Genomic DNA, 16,582 nt, shown 5'->3' with positions numbered 1-16,582 from the left:
CTATATAGATAGATCAACCGACCAACGACCACTTAGACAATAGCCACATAATTACCCCTGAGTACATCTGTCGAGATCTGCAACCAAGACCCTGCATCCTGAGTTCGGGAGATTTCAAAAACCGACGGTTGTAGCATCAAACGGCTGTGAGATTGCCAGACATACATCTACGACGAGGAACACAGGGGTATCGATCCTGTCAACAAATACATCATCGCCACTCCGCCACTCTATCAACTTTGGTAAGTTGAATTTCCGGTCGACTGGGATCGACGGGTTTGATATTGTTGCCTCCGGCGGCTGGGGCTCTGCCCCAGACCCCGTTGCTCCTGCTTCGCAGGAGATTGCTTGCGACCATCGCGAAAAACGACTCGAGCGAAGCGAGAGGGAGCCACGGGGTCTGGGGCAGAGCCCCAGCCGTCGGAGGCAGTGCCACCAATCCAGGAACCAGGGGATACTAACTAATGGAGAAAGAAAAGCGGCAATGGAAAAATTCGGTTTTGGAAGATCACATCCGGGCATCTCATCCCGTCGGCCCGCACCGGCCCCACAGTCGCCGGTGCACGCCACTTTGAGAGCGTCGGTTGAGAATGCGCCAGCTCAGTCGTTCGTGATTGATAATGTTCTAGCGGTTCCTGCTGCTCCTTTTAAAGATGGACAGTACGTGATTGTAGATGACACGTATGTTTTTACGGCTCGGGTAGCACCGAATTTGCCTCCTAATGTCATTGGTGCCGGAGGTGCTCAGAGAGAATGGGCCAATTGGTCGCTTCGTCAGGACGTGACTGTCAAGGGATTTGATATTTTTGCTTCTGGAAATGGCCGTGTCTATCTTGGAGAATTGAGTTTAGAAATCGATTTCTATTCTCGTGCTAGAGCAGTTCCTACACAGTTCGATCAGGACCAGCTGGCCAAGCGGTTCCTATCTCTGTACAAGAACCAAATTTTTGCTCCTGGTCAAAAATTGGCCATGGAATTCAGTCAAAGCAATTTCAAAATTAAGGTTCTGTCGACCCAGGTGGTTGATTTAGGAACTCGTGGTGCTATCAATGCTACCGACTCTGATCATTCGTCCATTTTGAAGGCCGATGAAAGGGGTATTCTTGTCGACCACACCGAAATCACATTCTCTAAACCTCAGGGTGGTTTGATTAATATTAAAGCATCCGGCAGCAGACCTCGTGTCAATGCGATTCTTCAGCCTAACTTTAAATTTTCCGATACCGGTATCGGTGGTTTGGACGAACAGTTCAGTACTATTTTCAGACGTGCTTTTGCTAGTAGAATCTTCCCTCCTGCTGATATTGAAAAGTTGAATATCCAGCACGTAAAGGGTCTATTATTATACGGACCTCCTGGTACAGGTAAAACATTGATTGCCCGTCAAATAGGAAAGATGTTGAACTCTGTTGAGCCCAAGATTGTAAATGGTCCCGAAATGCTCAGCAAGTACGTAGGTAGCAGTGAAGAGAATATTCGTAACCTGTTTAAGGACGCTGAGGCCGAGTATAAAGAGAAAGGAGACGAATCGCAATTGCACATTATTATTTTCGACGAGTTGGATGCTGTGTTCAAGCAAAGAGGTTCTCGTGGTGATGGTACTGGTGTTGGTGACAATGTTGTCAATCAGTTGTTAGCTAAAATGGATGGTGTTGAACAGCTTAATAACATTTTGGTTATTGGTATGACCAACAGACGAGATCTTATTGACTCGGCATTGCTTCGTCCTGGTCGTTTCGAAGTTCAATTGGAAATCCCCTTGCCTGATGAGCACGGTCGTAAACAAATCTTCACGATTCACACTGCTAAAATGGCTAAGGAAAAAATGCTGGGTCCCGATGTTTCGTTGGAGGAACTTGCATCCAAGACCAAAAACTTCACTGGTGCAGAAATCCAGGGTCTTATTAGAAGTGCTGTAAGTTTTGCGTTGGATTCGCATGTTAAAACCGATTCGGATAAAATCAAGGTCGACAATACAGATATCAAGGTGACTCGGGTTCATTTCATGAGGGCTCTTGATGAAATCACTCCTGCATTAGGTGTAAGTGAAGATGGACTGTCTGCAAATGTTCTCGGTGGTATCATCAAGTTTTCACCATACATTGAAACAATTCTGTCTAAAGGTAGCAGGCTTCTTGAGCAAGTCAGAGAAGCTGGTAATAAATCGCCAGTTACATCTGTTCTCGTCCATGGCCCTCCTGGATCGGGTAAGACGGCACTTGCTTCACACATGGCGCTTCAATCTGGATTCAAGACCATCCGTTTGATTAGTCCTAGTGCCATGGGCGGCATGACGGAAGCGGAGAAGATCAGGTATCTTAAGGAAATGTTCCAAGAGAGTTACAAATCGGAAGTCAATGTTCTTGTTATCGATAACATTGAGGCGATGTTGGACTGGGTGAACATTGGACCCCGATTTTCCAACGGTGTGTTGCAGACTTTGAAAGTGTGTTTGACGGACCGACCACCCAACAGCAGACGACTCATCGTGTTCTTGACGACGTCGAACTATGCAGTGCTGGAAAGAATGGACTTCCCCAACGTGATCGATGATCAGATCTACGTGCCGAACATTTCATCGCTCGAGGACCTTAGACACATTTTCGAGCAGACCAACTTCTTAGATTCACCATCGCACGAGCAAATCATTAAGCGCATCCAGACCGAGACCAACAGCTCGGTGCTTGGCCTGGGAATCAAGAAGGTTCTTTTCAACCTGTGGGGCGCCAAAGTCACCGGTAAGGGTCAAGAAATCGACGACTTTGTGGAGCGAACCGTCGATGCCATCAACAGCCGACCCGGAGTGTCTGTCCCGCAATTTTAAATTAGATATTTAATAAGTCATTATCGTGCCATTCATTGCCTCCGGCGGCTGGGGCTCTGCCCCAGACCCCGTGGCTCCTCTCGCTGCGCTCGAGTCGGGCGTCTACGGTCCCTGTAGTGTCTCAATCCTGACCGGCCCGTCGCGAAACGACTCGAGCGCAGCGAGAGGAGCCACGGGGTCTGGGGCAGAGCCCCAGCCGCCGTAGGCAGCACCCCATAGCTAGAAGAAGGCCTCGACCGTCTGGAGAACGTCGTCTGGAGCATCGTCTGGGATGTAGTGGCCTGAGGAGACAGGGTGACCCGCGACCGAGTCGGCCACGTCGCTCCATAGTTTTAGGCCATTGAACTGTTTGGCGATGACTCCGTCTTTTCCCCAGAGAATTGTCATTGGCACTGTGACTTTGCGGTTCTCCGAAACGTCTTTGCGATCGTGTTCGAGATCAATTGTTGCAGCTGCTCGGTAGTCTTCACAGGCAGCATGGGCACCCTCATAAGTGCCGAGGACGTTGATATATTGCGACACATGAGACGGCACGAAATTGTTGGACGACTTGAGCTGGCCTGAAAGGGCATTGTTAACGTAGAACTCCGCATTGGAAGTGAGGAATGTCTCTGGAAAAGGACTGGGCTGGATCAGGAAGAACCAGTGGAAGTAGGCTGTAGCGAACTCCATGTCCGTGGCCATGTACATAGCCAGAGTAGGAGCTATATCTAGCAAAATGATTTTGATGACACTTTTGGGGTGGTCGATACACAGTCGGTGACCGACTCTGGCACCCCTGTCGTGACCGATATAATAGAACCGGTCATATCCCAGCGACTTCATCACTGCAACACAGTCGTTCGCCATTGAACGCTTGCTGTACAAACTATGGCTAGAATCGTCCTTGCTACTGGGCTTGGACGATTTTCCATAACCTCGAAGGTCAATGGCTACAACTGAGTACTTCTCAGTCAGTTTAGGAGCTATCTTGTGCCAGATCAGATGCGACTGCGGGAACCCGTGCACCAGCAACACCGCGGCACTATCGGGGCTGGGCCCCTTTTTGTGCACACCGAAAATGTTCACAGGGGTCTCAGAACCCTCGATAGCGATCGAGAACTCAGTAAACCCGGGAAACGACATTATTGTTGCGGTCCTGAACCCATCTTCCGGTAGGGTGATATATCTCCAGTGAGTTATGTGGGGAACCTACGTCACGGAAGCTTCCGGGTCGGACGCTGCCTCCGGCGGCTGGGGCTCCGCCCCAGACCCCGTGGCTCCTCTCGCTATCGCTCGAGTCGTTTCGTCGACGGTCCCATGGGTCTCCTGCGAAGCAGGAGCAGCGGGGTCTGGGGCAGAGCCCGAACCGCGGGAGGCCGTATAGGATATCGTGTGTTTTAAGTAGCATGCTTTAAGTTTTTGTAGTTTTCAGATGGCAGGGTTGGCTTCGCAGGATCCAGATGGAAGTGGTGGAGGGGCGTCTTGGCGGATTCGAAGACGGCTGTATTGGACGGGTTCTGGTATTCGCTGGGTCGCCGAAAGCGTTTTGATGGTCTCGATTTTGATTTCTAGGATCACCAACAGCAGAATGAAAACGACAATGACTCCCTGGATTCCCGTGGCATAATATAATGTTACGGCACACAGACAGAAGAGAAACCGTGGGTGTGCCAGAACCCCGCGAAGTCCTACTGCGTCGACCGAGCTCGAAACACATTGCTTCGATCTCGAGAATATCTTCAAAATGCCTTGTGGCTCCGGTCTCGAATGCTCTGGCACGTAAAAGGGATTCCCTTTACTGTCGAAAACTACCAGGTTTGGTGGTGCCATGTGAAGCATTGGCAGGCTCGATTGCTGGTGTGGTGGTTTTGGCTGCTGTAGTGGTTGCTGCTGCTGTTGGAAAACTTGATGGCAATGTTTTGTGTCCTGGTAGGAAGCAAAAGGAACACTTTGAGTTTGACTGGGTGTTTTACAAAGCACTTCCTCGAGCAGGTCTGCAGATTTCGCAGAACTGACTGTCTCACAGGATACATTTGAACCTCTTCTGGAATTGACGGTCGAGTTTCCGAGAGGTGCGAGTGTGGGTCTCAGTGGGTTGACCAGGTTGAGATTCGCGGTGGATGATTTATTAGGAGCACTGGCACTGGCATTGGCACCGGCATTAACATTAACATTCTCATTGCCAACTTCGCTTCCTCGAAGAGAAGTCACAGAGATGGACTCTTGGCCTTGGTTATTGCCCAAAGTTGAAGTAGGTAACTCGTTCCGAGCTACATCTTGTGTTATTGTTGTTGATGTTGATCTCGGTACTGCTGTTGCAATTGCTGCTACCTTTGCTGGTACTGTTGTGAGAGGTACAACAGTTCCCACCTGTGGTGCAGCTACTGTTACTGGCGGGGGTCTAGATTCCAATTGTGGTGCCAGTGTTGGTGCCAGTTTTGAGACTGATACTGATACTGGTACTGGAGCCGGTACTGGTGGTACTTGTCTCTGGTTACCTTCTGGCTTTGAATTCTTTTGTATGAGTCCAGAGACTTCAGAAGTTTCTTTGATATGTTCATTAACAACAGCTTGTTTCTCAGACCTGGGACTTAGAGGCTTAGATTGACTGGATTTTGCCGGGGTCAGAGGAGGTTTGATTACTTTTTTCGATCTCTTCTTCCTACTGAACAAACCCATGGCAAATCCTAGCACTGGTGGTGCAGTGACGGTCGCGATAATAGTCGATGGAGTAGGAATTTTGGACTAATGATTTTTCGGCAACAATTTTATACTGAGTAGTACTAACGCAATCAATAATCAATAACCAAAAGTACAGCACAACTAAGTTAGATATTCATAAATACAGCCACATATTTTATTTTATTTTGTGTTTGTAGAAGATGCTTCGCATAATATTTAGTCGTGCCACGAGACCGTTAACCGTTGCTCAGCCGGCCGAACTGTAGATAATGTACAAAAAAAGAGTAACAACAGACAGATGAAATTTATTTTTTTAAGTTTGTTCTTTACTGCTGCTCACCACCACCGCCAGACACTAACAGCATCAAAGCAACTGGAAGAATATACATCCAGTATTTTTGAATGAAAGATTTCTCAACAGGAGGCTCGGGGATCTTGTTATCTACCAGCTTAATCTGCTCTTTAACTTCTGGAACAGGTCCTTTAGGAGCAGATTTAACCACAGCAACAGATTCTGTTAATGATGGATCAATTGAATAGTTGATGCCAGCAACATCTTGGAATAAGTCCCCAGTCAAAGAAGGTGATAGTTGCAGAATAAACGACTCTGGAATTGATGATGCACCGGTAGCCTTGATTAACTGAAGGCACTTGAACTCACCAGCCTCATTTTCTACACCCAAACATGCATCTCCTTCAAATGACGCAGTACGAGGTTCATTGGACAATATCAATTGAGTCTGATGGGAACGTGTATCATATTGTATCAGAGCCTTAGGCAATAACGCCGATGATTCGAAGGTCCGCAGATATAGCGGAATAGACAGAGTATTCTCTGATGCCATCACAGCAGCCAATGATAAAATCAGCAATGCAACTAATTTCAAAGGCAGTAAGGAACTCATTTATGCGAATATTTGTAACAGATTGTTCAGTTTACTGTTAAATTTTGGGACTTGATATACAGTTCAGAGGTGATGATAAGTGGTGATCCGACAGGATCCTGTAATGTAATGATGCAACGCCGTACAGCTACTGAAACGATCCTGTCAAGCTGTGTTTTCAGATAATTTATACTGATAGTAAAAGAAATAATACTAGCAGTAAAATAAAGCAGTTTTTATAATATAAATATACGTTGATCATAATTTAACAAAAAGAGTTTTATAAAAATTATAGAACTCTTTTCTAAGAAATCGCACATCTGTCATGAGTGGTCCCAATAAGCCATTGAGACTCCCCAGCTGCAGAGGTAAATAAATGAGTACTATGGCGCTATTCAGGTTAAAGGAGTACAAATTATTGATGTTATCAGCTTTCTATTGACTACGAGAAATTGAACAATTTCAGTATAGTTATATGAACTGTTTGGCAGATGAGCCACAGTCAATACAGCAGAATGTCTAATCCATATCTTGAAGTTCATTTAGAGCCAATTGCAATATACTAATTTAAACGACATCAAAAAATACCAGGAAAATAGAGCTAGTATGAATTTCATTTCCACTAAATAACAATAAATCAGGAAATGATTCAGATCTCTAGAACTCTTACTACGCACTTTCTAAGCCAATCACAGCTCACTCAATTTATAACTAGTCCAGCACCTAATATCACCAACAGCTCCTCAACACCTCCGACATCCCGACGTAACGACTCGAGCGCAGCGAGAGGAGCCATGGGGTCTGGGGCAGAGCCCCAGCCGCCGGAGGCATCACATCCCCACCCCTTGAGCAGCCGCACATCACGTGCCGGTGCTTTTTCGAGGTTGAAGAAACGACTTTTCCTGATTGGCTGGTGATGGACCATCTGGGAAGAACCGATGACCTAACCCCGGTTGACATTTTTCAAGATACTGAAATTTAGTAGTAGCAGCAGCTAAAGTGTTCAGCAGTGCTTAAGTCACTTTCCACACAACTCTCATTCCACACATCCACAATGGTTTCTCCCGCTCTTAATGTAAGTACTGGCTGAATGACATGTTTGAAATGACGGGCTTTGTGAGAAAATCTCGTCCAAAGTTCACGAAATTACGAGCCAAGCTGGCCGGCTAATCCATCAGGTGTCATTGTCCAGCAAAACTTTCTGGTCAGATAAAAAGACTCCGGCTGCGAGAGTAATGGCCTGTGAATAGGAGATTATTTGAAGATGAATTGGAACTAACAAAGAGAAGGTCCTCAGATGGTCCGTTTTCGGTGCCGGCATTGCCTACGGATTCGTGCACAACCGGTCTCTCCAGACTGAGGCTGTCCAGAAGCACGTTGCCGAGCAATACGCTCGTAAGGAGAAGTGGATTGCCGAGGCCAAGGCCAAGTACGCCGAGCTTCACAAGAAGCCCTCGTCAGACGTTGTTTCCGACATCAATGACCCCAACTTCGACATTGAGAAGTTCATTGACCACGCTCTCAAAGAGTAAAGTCCCCGGTTCCATGTCCCCTCCCACCATCTACACCACCCCAATCACATGCTCGCATAGCCGACCCATCTAAAAAGTGCCCTGGTTAACGTTTTGTTTCTAGAAGTTTGTACATTTTGACTGTCAATTTACTCGTATTTATCTCGCTGAATGTTCTGGTGGGGGTCGTGCCTCCGGCGGCTGGGGCTCTGCCCCAGACCCGGTGGCTCCTCTCGCTTCGCTCGAGTCGGGAGTCGGGATGCCAGCGGCGTTTTCCGTGAGGTTCGCGACCTCGACGGTCTATGCCCCGAATCGAGCGAAGCGAGATGAGCCACGGGGTCTGGGGCGGAGCCCCAGCCGCCGGAGGCATTGCCCCCAGTAGAGCACAAAATGATTATATTTACATGTATATACAGGAGAAGAGGGTCCGCTAGCGGCGGACCTTGTCGAAGACGATGCCGGGGCCAAGACCGAACTTCTCGCGAACAGATTCGGTGGACTGGTCGTAGGTGCATCGCCAGACATGAGCGCCGACGGGGTCGAGGTTGTGTGCCGAGACAAAGGCACGGATGCCGAAGTTTTCTCTGGCAAGAGACACGTCGTTGGCAGCGATCTCGATGCGACGAGTTGCGACGGTGGGTGAGCCAAGAGGAGTAGAAGTGGCATTGACACTGGTGCTGGGGTCAGCCTGTCTGAATGCCCACAAACAGTATCTGTGAGTAGGACCGTTCTTGTCGGGGTGAGGAGGCAGGAAGGGTATTAGCTCGTCGGATTTGGCCAGGTCTACCACTGGAGAGGTATTGGAAAGAGGGATGTTGGTCACGGCCCAATGCAAGGTGGTCGTGTATCCGTCATTAGCGATATCGGGAGTATCTGGGTCGACAATCAAGACTGTATATAGACTGTTGTCTGGGATCTGTTGGAACTCTTGGATCTTGACAATGGGTGTTCTGGTGCACACAGCATTTCGCAAAACTTCGCCAGGAGTAACCCATTTATTGATCACAGTGGGAAATTGTAGCTTGACATCTGCTCGTGGGTCAATTGTTGGCAGTGTGTCGGGAATAACATGCAATTGCTCCAATCTTTGTAAGGTGATGAGCATATCATAAGACTTCCAGTCCCGCTCCGCCAAATGTCGATAGACCGGTTGAGTCAGATCTAATTGTTTAATGCGATAGTTGTATTGGACTTCTGGGTCGTTTAATTCAGCTCGGACCAAATGTTTGTTGTATTTAGCCACCAGTGAAGCACGAGTTTCAGCGTCAATCTTGCTAGCGTCACTCGATTCTAATTCTTGTTTGATCTCTTCTGCTTTAGCATAGTGTCGGGCTTTTTCCTTAAGAATAATATCGTACGCTAATGGGAAAACTTCTTTCAAGCCGATTGGACTGTTGTATGCTAAACGGGCATGTTTGGTTCTCAATGATGGGGGTCCATCAATCCAGTCTCCCTGAAGAACAGCTCTTCGCATTCTTGGATTTCGGATTTTCAAGCTTGATACTGCCTCAGTTGAAGTGCTAGCCGCCGATGAGCTAGTGCTAGTTGAACCAGCAGTCGCAGCTTCGGTCGAGTAAGCTCGAATTGACTTGCTAAATGCTCGTCTTATGCTCATGGTGGACAGTATTTTTGTAACAGTATAATATACAGTCGACTGTCGTTTAGTACTGTGATTTGGACCTTTTGAAACACTATCAGAACACTATACGACTTTATTAAGTTCGAAGTGTCCGTACAGATGCTAGTTTCTGATAATTTCTGAACGAATTAGTTAGAAAAACTCCTCAACTAAAGAAACTAGTGGTGTTGGATGGTCTGTCAGTCGCTATATTTCGACATGTTGATCGACATATTTCAATATTTTTCACCTAAAATAGACCCTTGCCCAAACTTTTCAGCCGTGCGGTTTGTGAGAGAGAGTCGAGTTGCTGATAAGATAACAACCGTTCTCCGCGGGGGTAAAGCGACAGGGATCAGGGATCAGGGATCTTCCTCGCTGGCACGCATCTCATATTCATTCTGAACTACCGAATAAACTACAACTTAGAATACAATACTAGAACTAGATTGGAATAGTGAGTGGTTCATAATAATTACTAAAGGAGAGAAGGAGAAGACTCATTCCGATATAAATCAATCACTGTTCAGGAGTTGTTTACGATATTGTTAGCAGAGCATTAGACGACGGACTGAAGTGGATTCAAGTGTATTGAACATGAGACGAGAACACTTGTTTCTGGGGGTGGTGGCAGCTTCTCTGGCGAACTGTGCTGAACTAGGACCTGTTGGATTCAATGTCTATACTGATATATACGCCAGACCACAGTTTGGAGTGTCAGTTCGAGGAGATGGTTTGGCAGAAAACAAGCCTGAAAGCATCTATGATAACTATATATTAAGAGAGGATGCTTTAGAGGTGTTGAAATTCCAGAAAGAAGCTGAAGCCACAGGAACGAATTACTTTTGGTCACCCAATGGAGCTCGTCATTTAGCTATACAAGCTGAGGGAACCGATAATGTGAATAAAGAGCAGCATTTTTTTGGAAATGAAGCACAATTTGAAAATCATATAGCATCGCCAATGGAGTACAAATTCATGACTCTGCATGGTAACGAATATTTCTGTGAGATCCCTCGAGTGCCATTGTCTCGGTCAATTGAGCTTAAAACAACTCACAATACCGGATCTGCCAATGACAAAGACTCGAACTCGAAATCAATAGATGCTAGCACCGTTGAACAGATAGGTGAAAGCGATGGCCATGATGAGACTGATGTTCATTATCCTAACTCAGAGAACAATGACGATAGTAGTACACCTGCAAGTGATATTGTTGCCACTACTAATGAAGAATTGACCCCATTGATTTCACCATCGTCATTAGAATCATCGAAATCTAGAGCTCTAGAATTACTTCAGCCTCTGTCTGATGGCTGTTTATATTATAACGCAGGATACTGGACCTACTCGATCTGTTACGGGCATGAAATCACCCAGTTCCATGCTGCTCCTCAACTGTCTAGAGACAAGCCGCCAGAGCCAGAAAAGGGAGTTCCTTCGTATGTTCTTGGCAAATTTGAGAATGGACTGACTACTGTTGATAGAATTACCACCATCAAGCGAAGTGATGATGGTGGTGCCTACTATGCCTCACAGTTGTTAGGCAATGGAACAGATTGTGACTTGATTGACGGGCCCCGAAGTATTGAAGTGCAGTACTTGTGTAACCCCAAAACCATAATTGACACTATCGTTCTTATCAAAGAAGTACGTACTTGTTACTACAGAATGGTTATTAACACCAAACGACTGTGTAGTGACCTTGTGTTCGTACCACCAAAGGATCCTGGTGTGAACGAAATCAAGTGCCGGAGAGTAGTTAATTCTGAGAACGAATTGACCAAGTTGCTGATGGCATCTGACGAGCAATCTGATCAAGATCAAACAAACAGCAATAGCGAGCTACTACAAACGTCAGCTGACGATATCTTCAGACTATCTGGGGGATTAAAATATACAGACGCGAGGACTTTGCTGGACATTGACCCTCCAATATACCCCGTTCAACCAGCAGAACCTGAAGAACCTGCACTGCTCTATCCAGCACCCGGTGTGGATATTATGATCCCGTACAGTCTACCTGTTGATACTACAGGAACTCCCATCATGGAAGAATATGCCTCAACACTGGAGTTCATTCGAGACGGTCTGCTCAACGACATTGGCAACGGCTTTTACAGCTACGGCGGAGTGGCCATCAGTGGATCTGGCGATTTTCATGCTGACAACATCCACGTGCTGGACATCGACGGCAGGCTCATAGCCAAAGCCACCATAACTGTTAGCAACGGCATTGGCCAAGTTCTCATCACCGTGGACGACGAAATCGACCAGAGCTCCAAATCAGTCACCCATGACCCGGATGGCGGCATTTTGACCGAAGAAACAAAAGCATCTTTTGAAACTGACAAATCACAAAAATTATCTGATGACGGCGACGAGTACTTTGAGTCCGAATCATACGCTTCATCAGCCTCCTCCTCGTCCGAACACTCCTCCCCAGACCCTGACGCTCAGCACGACACTGCCAATGTAGCTTAATTCATGTACGAATAGTAACTCTCGGGTTGACAGCCTGCCTCCGGCGGCTGGGGCTCCGCCCCAGACCCCGTGGCTCCTCTCGCTGCGCTCGAGTCGGGCGTCGACGGTCCCGGTCCAACTCCACCCCAACGTTCTGGACACCCCGATGCCCGACTCGAGCGCAGCGAGAGGAGCCACGGGGTCTGGGGCAGAGCCCCAGCCGCCGGAGGCGGACCCCGTCCCACGAAAAAATTAAAAAAATTTTATAATGTACACATGAGCTTTTAAATAGTGAATAAATGATGGCTAGAAGAGCGAGTCTATAGATTCGTCGTTGAGACCGAGGTCGCTGGACGCGTCCATGTCCATGTTGTCGAGCATGTCGTCAGATGCCGTGGCAGGAACCGCGGTGGGTGGTGATTGGGGTAGCTTGGGGCCAGCGTTTGGTTTGCTGGTGGCTGTACTGTCCTCGACAGGCGGATTTGGTTTGGGTTCTGGTTTTGGTTCCGGTCGGAAGAAGACTCGCGATAATGGCTTCTTTTTGGGACCGGAGATTTTTCCAGTGGGTGGTAGTTTGGGTCGCGTGTTCCGCTGTTTGGGCGGCAGTTGGTCGCCTTCGGGCAGTTGGTCCGACGTCGACGCTTCCAAACGACCAATGAAAAATCCTCGCAGAAGCCCGATTTGTCCCTTGGCATGGTCCAGGTACATGGCAGGATATTCTGGCACTTGCTGCAGCTTCTCGGTGTTGACAGGCTGGTCGTTTTGGTTGGAGAACGAGGCGCTAAGACGACCGTGTAACAAGTGGAACGGTACAGAGGAAGTGAGCAGTCCAAACTCCTTATCAAGACCGAGTTCTCTAAATCCGAAGAAATCATCGCCAAGCTCCATTGAGAAATCTCCGTTAAGAAATTGGTCGCTGTTATCGGAAAACTGCCGGTCGTTGAGTTCGGTGATGCCTGGTCGAAGCAGGTCAGCAGTGAACTGGGTCAGCTTCCGTTTAAGATCCTGTAGTTTCGTGCCATGACGTTCTATATCGTCATGAACGTACGAATCCAGCGACGACAAACTCTCAATGCCATTTTCACGGAGCACAATATTGAGAATGGTCTCCAACGGACGCTTGCGGTCGCTACAGTCTTCCATATATGCCATAATCATTTTCCCTAGTTTGCCCATATAATCAGCAGCAATTTCAGTAAGAGCTTCGATTGCAGTTGATTCCGTCACCTCGAAACCTCCGTGCATGGCAAGCTTGCTCATAGCCTTTTTCATAGATACTGCTGCTACCTCTGAGTTGTAATGATCGCGATTAGGTAGACGAGATGCGAGATCTAGATCCTGCTCCTCGATTTCAATAGGATTATATGGTTCAATCTGGTTGGCATGCATGTATGGTTGCTGTTGCATCTGTCTGATGAGAGCGATTTTCGAACATACTTTGCGAATCTGCTGGATTTCTTGCAAATTATTGAGCATCTTAGGACCCAGCCCTGTCTGAACCATGAATCCTGAAGGTGGAATATCTTCTAGTGTAAGAGCTCTAAAATCTTCATCTTCAATATCATCCTGGCCATCATCTTTTGACCCATCTCCTTCCCTATCGAACAGATTGTATCTTGTGAGACGGTCTGGAAGTGAGGGCAGTCCAGCAGCCACTTCATATTCCATGATGAATTGTTCTTTGTCAGTCTCTAGGGAGTCTAATAGACTGCGACTGCCTCTAAACAACCTGCTTCGAGGATGTTGTTCATCTTCATCCTGCTCCTCGGGTTTGAACATCTTATCTAAATTCTCCTCGAATTTGCCCATTGAAATAGATTTTCGTGCACTTGCTTCAGCATCCAGTTGAATCTTGTCATCTTTGAAAAGTTCACTTCGCTTGCCACAATACACCGATCGTTGTTTGGAGTACACATTCTGCCATACTTGAGACTCGACATCCAGTTCATAAACAGGCTCCTTGCTTTCTTCCTTCATACTTTCATTCAATTCCATGTCTATATCGCCTGGTCCAGGCGTCGGTGTAGAATAAGCCCCAGTAAGAGACGGGAATGGGCTATCTCGAGCTGGTGTTGAAGGCCCACCAGCACCACTTGCATTGCCGTCAGTTTCAGCATTACCAGAAGCACCAGCAACATCAGCTACTTGCATTGGACTACCAAATGGCGGAGGAACACCGCCGGTACCTTCTTTCATCTCCTCTTCCTCTGAACTGTCTAATTTCCGCTTTCTTCCCTTGGTAGCATGTTTACCACTGACTTGACCAAGACCTCCAGCAGTTCCTGGGGCACTATCATCTCCACTCTCTTCACCATTGGCATTGCCATTAGCAATATTAGCAGCTCGCAATGCAGCAGCTTCTTCCGCTTCGACCTCTGCCCGGTCTCGGACAACAATATCAGGTATCAGTGGAATCAGTGTAAATGTCTTCTTCTGCATTGCCAAAGCATGCGCTCTTAGAAAGTGCTTGGGATCCGTGTTATAAGTAAAACAGTTGGACCAGATAAGCATCAAGTCGTCAACAAATTCGTCTTTACTTTTATACTGGAACGTTTTCAGTTTCTTCATGATGGTATTCAGATCCATGGGCTTTTTAATGATGTTGAAATAATTAGGTGCATCTCTTTTGTTGACTTTATTAAGGAACGCAGTTGAATGCTCAGTGTATCCTCTCAATTCTAATACGACCTTCTCAGCGGCTTCATAAAGCTCTTCCTGGCCGATTTTATCCTCGCTAGCCCATTTCGACCGGTTTTTCCGCACGTCCGAAATCAGGTTTTTTAGTTCTAAATCAGTCAGACTGTTCTGGTCCCTCTTGGCCTCGATTGTGGCCAACAGATGTTTCAAACTCAAATTAGCTGCTCCAAACTGCGCTGTACTTGCTATTTTATCAGGCCCGGCAGTCGCACTGGCAACGGCTCCAGGTTTTCCATTAGTACCTGCTTCATTACCGTCTGCTTTGCTTCTGGCCTCATTAGCCTCGGCTTCGGCATTCGCAGCCTCCTCCGACGCAACCTGCCTATCAGACTCCTCTAACTTGCGCTGTTTCAGCAGATTTTCACGATCGTTCTCAAACGTATGGTACACCCGCTTGAAATTAGCAATGGCTTCTTTTGTCCTTTTACTCTCATTCTTGTCGGTATCGTCGTCTTCCAGCGTCACTATCCGCGTTAGTCGCTCGTTCTGCGACGGTGGGCATGCCTCCGGCAGCCGGGATCCGCGTGGACCGGTTGGTACTCGCTTCGCGAGTATTTTCTCAACCAACCTTTCCCCCACGGGAAGCTCGCGAAGCGAGCACTACGGGTCCGGGCAGAGCCCGGCCGCCGGAGGCACGTGTCACCCCGTGAAAAGCTTACCTCTGATAATTAGTTTGCCGTCCTCGTCGGGTTCTTGGTTTTGTTCGTTATTAGTGTCATTAGTAGTTCGTTGGCTGTCGTTATCGACCTGCATTTTGTCGGTTGGTTGCTCGTCCTCGTCTTCGTCTTCGTCGTCGAAATCGTAGTCATCGTCGACTGGTCGCGCTGATGTCCTGCTGGCACCAGCTGTTGTCGGGCTCCCAGCTAGTGCTTCAGCGACTGACTTGGAATTGTCTTCGAATAGCGCCGAATCAAAGTCGAATGGCATGTATTTGCCAATGGCCGGGAACAGCAGGCCCAAGCTTTTGTCGTATAACATGTATCTTACTCGGAACGCCAATGTTAGACCATCTATTGTCGTCACAGTAGGAACATTACCAGCACCAGTGCCTGTAGTATTTGCCCCGCCGTGTTCTGACCCTGCTGAACCAGCTCGTGAGTTGCTGTGATACAGCCCGCTAGCAGCTGCTGCTGACTTTCCAAGAAATGACGTAGGTCCTGAGTTGGGTTGTGGCGTGCCTGATACTCGAGAGAAATGTGGACTCGTGTAGGGTGAGTCGTCGTTTCCATTCATATTAGTACTACTATGGCCATTAGTCCGTTTACTGAAACCAGCACCTGATCCACCGCCATTGGCAGATGGAGAGTTGCTAGAGAAATTTCCATTGGCCATACCATTAATGGTCGAGGGGACATGCTCTACGTAGCATTGAACTGTTCCTTGAAGGAATTGTGCCCAAAGGTCACCACCTCTTTCGACCGCATACTCGAAGATCTTGTGTTCCTGGGCCGACAAGTAGGCCTGCCATGTTCCTTGAGTCTCAATATCTTTGGCCAAAATGTGAAGCTTTTGTGGATCGTTGGACGACCATAGCCGTAGCATCACAGACGGATCCATGGTACCCACTTGAAATCAAGAAATATCAACAGCCCTAGCAACTGAATTATTGTTCTGTCGTTGGTCTGTATGGTGGATGCCTCAATGTATATACAATTGCAGCTTGAAATATGATAATATCCCTTCCAAAATGTTGTGTAATAATTTCCAACACTACTTCTGCCACTTCCCAGAATACAACTGCCAAATTCAAAATACACCCTTCAAAAAAATCAAATCAAAAACAGTCAAAACTCCAGCATCTACCGTCCGCAGATATACTCAGTATCGAAGCGAGTAAGAGTACTTACTACTCTAAGTCGAATCTTGTGAACTTCACTGACCGCGTTGGGACTTCGCTCTAACTGCATATCCTCTTAAACGC

At 47.3% G+C, this 16,582-nt stretch overlaps 7 protein-coding genes across 7 annotated transcripts; 3 read left to right on the top strand and 4 right to left on the bottom strand.

The window, feature by feature from the left end:
• Nucleotides 1-484: 484 nt before the first annotated feature.
• SEC18 (AAA family ATPase SEC18) lies at nt 485-2,824 on the top strand (the record flags this gene model as incomplete). The annotated part of the gene is made up of 1 exon (XM_018879646.1): nt 485-2,824. One exon carries the CDS (start codon nt 485-487, stop codon nt 2,822-2,824), a length of 2,340 nt encoding a protein of 779 aa, XP_018737543.1.
• Nucleotides 2,825-3,043: 219 nt separating this feature from the next.
• Nucleotides 3,044-3,949, bottom strand: AWJ20_2685 (uncharacterized protein; the record flags this gene model as incomplete). The annotated part of the gene is made up of 1 exon (XM_018879645.1): nt 3,044-3,949. One exon carries the CDS (start codon nt 3,947-3,949, stop codon nt 3,044-3,046), a length of 906 nt encoding a protein of 301 aa, XP_018737542.1.
• Nucleotides 3,950-5,814: 1,865 nt separating this feature from the next.
• AWJ20_2684 (uncharacterized protein) lies at nt 5,815-6,393 on the bottom strand (the record flags this gene model as incomplete). The annotated part of the gene is made up of 1 exon (XM_018879644.1): nt 5,815-6,393. One exon carries the CDS (start codon nt 6,391-6,393, stop codon nt 5,815-5,817), a length of 579 nt encoding a protein of 192 aa, XP_018737541.1.
• Nucleotides 6,394-8,313: 1,920 nt separating this feature from the next.
• Nucleotides 8,314-9,498, bottom strand: MRPL35 (mitochondrial 54S ribosomal protein YmL35; the record flags this gene model as incomplete). The annotated part of the gene is made up of 1 exon (XM_018879643.1): nt 8,314-9,498. The coding sequence occupies one exon, from the start codon at nt 9,496-9,498 to the stop codon at nt 8,314-8,316; it is 1,185 nt and encodes a 394-aa protein (XP_018737540.1).
• A 600-nt stretch (nt 9,499-10,098) lies between these two features.
• Nucleotides 10,099-11,985, top strand: YOS9 (Yos9p; the record flags this gene model as incomplete). Its single annotated transcript, XM_018879642.1, has 1 exon — nt 10,099-11,985. The coding sequence occupies one exon, from the start codon at nt 10,099-10,101 to the stop codon at nt 11,983-11,985; it is 1,887 nt and encodes a 628-aa protein (XP_018737539.1).
• A 285-nt stretch (nt 11,986-12,270) lies between these two features.
• Nucleotides 12,271-16,218, bottom strand: SPT7 (SAGA histone acetyltransferase complex subunit SPT7; the record flags this gene model as incomplete). The annotated part of the gene is made up of 2 exons (XM_018879640.1): nt 12,271-15,125; nt 15,321-16,218. The coding sequence occupies 2 exons, from the start codon at nt 16,216-16,218 to the stop codon at nt 12,271-12,273; spliced, it is 3,753 nt and encodes a 1,250-aa protein (XP_018737537.1).
• AWJ20_2681 (uncharacterized protein) lies at nt 12,326-12,988 on the top strand (the record flags this gene model as incomplete). The annotated part of the gene is made up of 1 exon (XM_018879641.1): nt 12,326-12,988. The coding sequence occupies one exon, from the start codon at nt 12,326-12,328 to the stop codon at nt 12,986-12,988; it is 663 nt and encodes a 220-aa protein (XP_018737538.1).
• Nucleotides 16,219-16,582: the final 364 nt, after the last annotated feature.

The sequence above is a fragment of the Sugiyamaella lignohabitans genome, chromosome B, assembly GCF_001640025.1.
Source record: "Sugiyamaella lignohabitans strain CBS 10342 chromosome B, complete sequence".
NCBI lineage: Eukaryota > Fungi > Ascomycota > Dipodascomycetes > Dipodascales > Trichomonascaceae > Sugiyamaella > Sugiyamaella lignohabitans.
This window is presented reverse-complemented; position numbering and strand designations above follow the sequence as displayed.